Consider the following 7,244-nt stretch of genomic DNA (forward strand, 5'->3'; position numbering starts at 1 on the left):
GTACTTTTCTTCTGCTGAACACAAAAGGAGATGTTATGAAAAATGTTGACTGACTCTGAGAGTGAAAAGGGTCGATGCAAACAACAGATGGCAGTAATGCTTTACTAAAGTTTCAGATCCAGTGGGAAGAAGAAAAAGAAGAGGAAAAGGAAAAGAAAGCAGAAAGAAGAAGCAGAATCATCTGCCACCATCAGGATTTGGTCAGTCGGATGGGTGGCTCAGTATTAACAGAGAAATCAGATTTAGTAGGAATCTACAACAATATGAAGAACTATTCAAAAATCTCCGTGTTTTTATTAATAATCTGTGGTAAGTGTGTGATTTCTGTTGACTTTGAGCACTTAGCATTAGCTGTACTTCATTAGCATATCATGAAATCGTTCAAGTTCTCCCCTTTTGCATTTGCTGTTTTGTTCACTTAAAGTTTTTAAAGACACAGATGCTTTTTAAGCACATTCAGTACAAACACCTTCATTCAAAGCAGCATTTTAAAATCTGACAGACAGTCGGAGCAGTTGTTCACTTGTTCACTCATTCTGTAACTGCTGTATAGACCATGTCAGTTTAGTGACTATATCAGCAAGAGTCAACAACAACTGGAGAAATATCACATTCACACATGGAAATATGATCCTAAAATAAGTATTTCAATGTTTTAGAAAACAAAATAAAAACAATGAATCATGTTTCTCTGTCAAAATATCTATAATGTTTTTGTCTGTTAGCTCTTTTGTCTTGATTCTTGATGTGAGTTTAATCTCTGATTGATGTTTGTGTTTGTTCTGCAGTGTTTGGAGCTGATGGAGGTGAAGTGTCAGTGATGGAGGGAGATTCTGTCACTCTAGACATTGATTTTAGAGAGTTATTTGATCCAATAACGTGGAGGTTTGGAGATTCATACTCAATCATTGCTGAATCTAATGGATATAAGATCTCATATCCTGATGAGAGATTCAGAGACAGACTGAAGCTGAATCATCAGACTGGATCTCTGACCATCAACAACATGACAATCACAGACTCTGGAGATTATGAACTAAAGATCAAACAGTGGGACTTATTAAAGATAATCAGTGTTACGGTCCATGGTAAGAATACTTTTTCATTTGATAAATGTAGATATTTTCATATTTTTGTTTTAGGAATTAAACCAGATTCAATGTTCAACAAGCAAATATTCATTATTTATGGAGCCTTTCCTCATTTTTCAGAAGAAGTTTGGTAAACTTCTATAGTGGTGAATGGATAATATATTGCGTTCCCATTTGCTCCAATAGCAAAAGAACAAAATCTTGAGCTTCTGTGAAAGTTTTGATGACTTTCCAAAGAGGAAAAACACATTGAGAGCTTGATTATAAAGACTTTCTGTCACTCCATTTGAATAGGGCTGGGTAAACAATATTGATTTCTTGATTTTAATCGATTCTCATTTTTATGAACCGATATTGATTCTTAAATCCCAAGAATCGATTAGTCTAGTCTGTTTTCAGTTGATGAATGAGCAGAATATGTAGCTCCTCCATCCAATAAATCACAATAATCTTTGTTACTTTTGATATGAAGCAAAGTCTCAGATTTCAAATGACGTCCATCATATTAAAAATAAATACCGTTTTGGCGCTGTTTAATGTGGCGTGACGGATCGCTTTAGCGCCTCAGTTAAAGAGAAGCATGTGATCATCCTCTCCTCCGCTTTAATACCAGTTACAGTGAAATAAACATGAACATCTGAAGGTATGTTAAAATATACAGTACAACTTACTGAAATCTTACTGAAAACATGAACATTGGTAGATTAGATTTACAATGTTAATAAACATGATCACAGTCTGTTAAAAGCCTCCAACAGTTTTAGTTTCTCAATATCACAGTCCTGCTGTTCTCAAAATCATCTCCGCTGTGATTGATCACATGACTGTTATTCAGAGATTAATCTGTGTACAAATTCACACATCAAACAGGTCCAGATGATGATAGCTTGATTTCAGGCTCGTGTTCAACTGTAGATCTATAACACATGAAAATAAACACATAAAATAAGAGAAAAATGAGCCAAAGAGAAACAGATGCTTTTATTTTAGTGAGTGAATCAATTCTGTTCTGTTGTTTATCATCCAAAATTAGTGAAATTAAACAAAAACAATCAGTTTCACTCATTTAAATATTTCCTATTTGAAAATATCTTTGTGTAAAACTGTATGTTAAATGAATAATTGTGAATATTCAGCAATATTATTGATCTGATTGTTTTCTCCAGAGCTGCTTTATAGATGAAATTAATGAAATTAATAATTGATGATCTTTACACAGTTATTGAACCGAACTAAAAATTCAGAATTTATCACAGTAAAGCTGCTTTAAATCATTTATATTGTATAAATCACTATAAAAATAAATTAATATAACATAAGATCATATCAGATCTCATATTACTTTGACTGTTCTGTATGTGAGTTTATCAGAGTAGATTATGATCAGAGTAACATCTGTACAGTAACATCAGCAGCAGTGTTTCTGAGTTTAATCTCTGATTGATGTTTGTGTTTGTTCTGCAGTGTTTGGAGCTGATGAAGATGGAGTGAAGAGAGAGTCAGTGATGGAGGGAGATTCTGTCACTCTAGACACTCGCTTAAGAGAGAAATTTGATCGTATAAAGTGGAGGTTTGGAGATTCAGGCTCATTCATTGCTGAAATTGATAGTAATGAGATCTCATATCCTCTCAATGACACTGAGAGATTCAGAGACAGACTGAAGCTGAATAATCAGACTGGATCTCTGATCATCAACAACATGAGAATCACAGACTCTGGAGTTTATGAAATAGAGTTCAATCAAGACTCTTGGGAGCCATATGAGAAACATGATGTTTTCATCTGTAGTGAGGATACTTTTTTACTTTTCAGAATAAATGTGTTTTTGTTTTATAAACTGAATTAAACAGAGTTTTAAAGTGCAGCAAATACGGTTATAATGTGTTCATCAGTCTTACAGTGTTGTAGTTTCTCAATATCACAGTCATGCTGTTGTTCTGTATATAATCACAACTGTGATTGGGCCGCAGGTGATCACATGACTGATATTCAGAACAACCCATTTTGATTTTATACCACAGTACTATAAAAATGAACAGTGATTGACTTGCATTTGATTTCACACACATTATGAGCAGATATTTTTAGTTTCATGCCACCAGTAGTTATAACTCCAAAACAAGTCAAAGCAGGATCAGTCGTTCTGTAGAATAAGGAAATGAAACTGAACATAGACAGGTTTATGATAAACGTTCCTGTGCTGTTATATGAAATAAGATCCTCGTGGCCAATCAGAGTAGTTTATGATAGATATTCATTGCTACTGTAAGTATTTTAAAGTAATGATTGTTAATCAGATGTCTGTGAAAACTAATGACTGTCTGTCTTTATCATTACAGGACCATTTTATCCAGATCCAGTTCTGTCTCCAGGTGAAATAGCAGCAATAGTTGTTGTCGTTCTGCTGGTGTTAGCTGGTGTTATCTATTGCTGTTTGATTTGTAAAGGAGAAAGGCAAAACCGTGAGTATTACAGCTGATACAGCAAGAGAAAAATGAAGATTGTACAAGCTGACATTTATCTTCAAAAGCACGTGAATGTGAACAACAGGCACTCCATCACCAAATAACTAAATTTTTACAGCCCAAGCAACAGCTTGAAAACTGTTTTCAAATGTATTCACTTTGGAGAGCAAGAGCATCTTCAGAAAGCTCAGTTTTCTCTGTACAGAGAGAAAAAGATGTCAGTTTAATCATGATTAATGTGGACTTAAAGTCTGAGTGTATATAAAATAAGGGTTCTTTATATTACACACTTTTCAAATTAAAAACATTAAACTTTTCATGTGTTTCAGTGGTGCATGAGGCCCTGAATAAACAATCTTTTGAAAATGGCTTTCAAGTAAATGATACTGTCATCTATGGAAGCTTCTGCCACTGAAAGAAAAAAAAGGTTATTGTAACGTTTGTATCATGCAATTCTGACTTTATAACTTGCAATTCTGCTTTTTCAAAGTTCTTTTTTCTTAAAGGATTAGTTCACTTTCAAATAAACTTTTCCTGATAATTTACTAACCTCCATGTCATCCAAGATGTTCATGTCTTTCTTTCTTCAGTGGAAAAGAAATGAAGGATTTTTCTCCTTATAGTGGAACTTCCGTTTTTTTTAGTTCCATTTTTTCCGTAAGTAGAATATGCAGGTGAGTTAATTATCAGGAAATTTTTATTTGAAAGTGAAGTAATCCTTTAATTGAGGGATATAAACTAAGATATAATGTATGCAATATATATAATGTAAGATATAAAGATATGAACAATTGCAAGACCTAATGTCAGAATTGCAGGATAAAAGCTTATAATTCTGACATTTTTTCGTGCAATTTTTTTTTTTCTTGAAATTGTGAGATATAAACTTGGAATTGTAAATAACTTGCAGTTATAAGGTCCAATTCTGAGGAAAAAAAAACTGATTCTGGGTTTATAAGATGCAGTTGCGAATTTATATCACGCAATTCTGACTTCAGAACTCGCAATTGTGAGAAAAAAGTCAGAATTGTGAGATAAAAAGTCACAATTACCCTTTTTATTTTTATTTTTTTAATGGCAGAAACAGGCTTCCGTAGTTATTCCATCCATGTAAATAAAAAACGCACATTTTTGAAAACGTTCACATCATGTGCAGGTTTATTACCTGTTTATTCCAGATATGTGTGTAACGCGAGAGCTCTGTAAAAGATTGTGTGCAGACACAGAGTTTCTTTACAAAATGATATCGCCATCTACTGGCCTGGCAGCACAATACTGCGTTTTTAATCATTTTTGTGGATCTGCATGAACAGTGATCTTTCTGACAATATTGTCATCAGTGCAAAGGAAACACTTTCCATCATTGTCGTGTAAATGTACCGTTAGTTTTTTTTTAAAAAATTTTATATTTCTTTGGAATTTGCCATTTATGTCTACCAGAACTGATGTTAAATGTATATTTATTTTAAAAAAGTAATTCACATGATGAAAAGATTACTAGAAACAACAAGATTCACAAACTGTTTAGCTCTTCTATGTTGTTCAACTGCAAACTCACCATAATAATCTTTTAATTTCTCTGTTTCTGTGTGCTGCTGTGACAGGAGAATCTGTCACTGATGATGAAAAACAAAAAAACACAGATTCTGGAGATTATAAACTACAGATCGAACCCTGCAGCGAAGGTACAGACAACTTATAACTCATCTAGATGTCAAATGTAGCTCAGACTATCACTGTTCTCTTTGAATATGTTGATATTTTGTATGACATCCTTGATTTATAAGAACAGCATCAATTCTTCTAGACTATAACTGGACTATAACTGACCTCCACATCTTCTCTAATTTCTATGATTGTCCCTGTATTTTCCTTTCAGGTTTCACAGGAAAAAATGCAAATGAATTGGAGACTTCAGAGATTCCACTGCTGAGTAAAGAAGATCCGGATAGAGCAAGAGTTCAGCCCACAACTTAGTGCATCATGAAAACATTTAGTTAAAGGATTAGTTCACTTTCAAATTCAAATTTCCTGACAATTTACTCACCCCCATGTCATCCAAAATGTTCATGTCTTTCTTCAGTCGATTCTAATCCTTTAATGGCGCTATGGAGCCATGTGCTTTTTAAACTGTTTTAATAGGTTTAACGTTACATTATAAGCTCTGAAAATACACTAATTTGACTAGAAACACTGGAGAGCAGAAATGTAAAGCATCCTTCCTGTTACAAGTCAGGTCAAGTCATCTTTATTTATGCAGCTCCACACACAACAAACTGACAGCTTTCTATCAGAACCAGCATTAACTTCTGGAGCACAGGGTAAGCTATAGCCTAATATTAACCTAATTATAAAAAAAATAAAAAACACTGCAAATTTTTTTACAAATTTCTGGAAATTACCACTACATTTTAATCACAAAAAATATATCATGAAATCCTGAGTTACTGGCTAATAGATCAAGATACTACAGATGTGTATGATGTTTGAATCTTTGATCTACATTAATTATTTTAACAATTATACTGAACAATAATGGAGAAGTATTATTGCACTTTTATATCAGAAATTGTAAATGTAAATATCCTATTATCTCATGTGTTCTATGTGAATGTTTCAGCTTGATTTTGTAAAGCAGTATTTTTCTATTTTTATAATATTATTCCCTGATAAAAAAAGAAAAAATACATTTCATATGATATCCCCTGATCAACATCTTTCTCTGTGTGATGTATCATATTTGTCCTGTAATGTTATGATAGGCATAAAAAGACCTGTTATTCCAATTAAATATTTTTAAACAGTATTTATGATTCTGTATTGTTTCATTTAGTTAAAATTTGATGACCCATTTGCCATGATTAATGTTTAGTTTATTAAAATTTGTTTTTGTTCATTTTTTTAGTATAGAAAGAATGCTAAAATTATGCAAAATTCATAAATGAAGAATTTGAATCATCAAAATGTTCATACAAAGTCATAATTTGAGGAGTTTTTAATTATTTAATGCAAATAAAATGTATTTTGTTTAATTTCTCTATGTGCATTTCTACACTTTTTAAATTAAGTTTCATTTCCTCTTTTATTTTTTTTTAATCTTATCTTAAAAAGTCATTTTCTTAACTATATCTCTTGACTGAGTCTGAGAGTGAAAAGGGTCGATGTGAACAACAGATGGCAGTAATGCTTTACTAAAGATTCAGATCCAGTGTGAAGAAGAAATATAATCTCCCATAATAATAATCCCATCAGGATTTGTTTCTCTCAGTCTTTCACATTCTGGAAGCATAAACTCTCTCTCTTCTTCAGCAGTATTTCAGTCGTCATGTAAATTCATTAGTCATGTATTGCTGGTATTAAAGCTTCTCTGTCGTCGTCAGTCAGATAAGTGTGTGATAGTATCAATATGCTGCGAAATCAGATTTAGTTGGAATGAAGAACCATTCAAAAATCTCCGTGTTTTTATTTATAATCTGTGGTAAGTGTGTGATTTCTGTTGACTTTCACTTTGAGCACTTAATTGGCTGTAGTTCATTAGCATTCGTTTTTAAAGACATAGACGCTTTTTAAGCACATGTTACAGTACATTCAGTAAAAACACATTCGTTCAAACCAGCATTTTAAAATCTGACTAAATATCATATTCATAAGTGGAAAAAAGACAAGCCATTCTAAAATTAGTATTTC

The 7,244-nt window shown here is 32.6% G+C and overlaps 1 protein-coding gene across 1 annotated transcript; it reads left to right on the plus strand.

The window, feature by feature from the left end:
- Nucleotides 1–74: 74 nt before the first annotated feature.
- LOC137031562 (uncharacterized) lies at nt 75–6,442 on the plus strand. The gene is made up of 6 exons (XM_067402594.1): nt 75–309; nt 789–1,088; nt 2,556–2,879; nt 3,432–3,554; nt 5,162–5,242; nt 5,437–6,442. The coding sequence occupies exons 1-6, from the start codon at nt 75–77 to the stop codon at nt 5,532–5,534; spliced, it is 1,161 nt and encodes a 386-aa protein (XP_067258695.1). The 3' UTR covers nt 5,535–6,442.
- The last annotated feature ends 802 nt before the right edge of the window (nt 6,443–7,244 follow it).

This window comes from Chanodichthys erythropterus, chromosome 12 (assembly GCF_024489055.1).
Source record: "Chanodichthys erythropterus isolate Z2021 chromosome 12, ASM2448905v1, whole genome shotgun sequence".
In the NCBI taxonomy this organism is placed as follows: Eukaryota; Metazoa; Chordata; class Actinopteri; order Cypriniformes; family Xenocyprididae; genus Chanodichthys; species Chanodichthys erythropterus.

What these genes read in the sequence shown, in the direction of transcription:
- LOC137031562 (XM_067402594.1), top strand. Translation starts at nt 75, where the DNA reads ATGCAAACAACAGATGGCAGTAATGCTTTACTAAAGTTTCAGATCCAG. An exon ending in ACATGATGTTTTCATCTGTA is followed by an intron (nt 2,880 to 3,431) that starts GTGAGGATACTT and finishes TTATCATTACAG; the next exon opens with GACCATTTTATCCAGATCCA. An exon ending in GATCGAACCCTGCAGCGAAG is followed by an intron (nt 5,243 to 5,436) that starts GTACAGACAACT and finishes TTTTCCTTTCAG; the next exon opens with GTTTCACAGGAAAAAATGCA.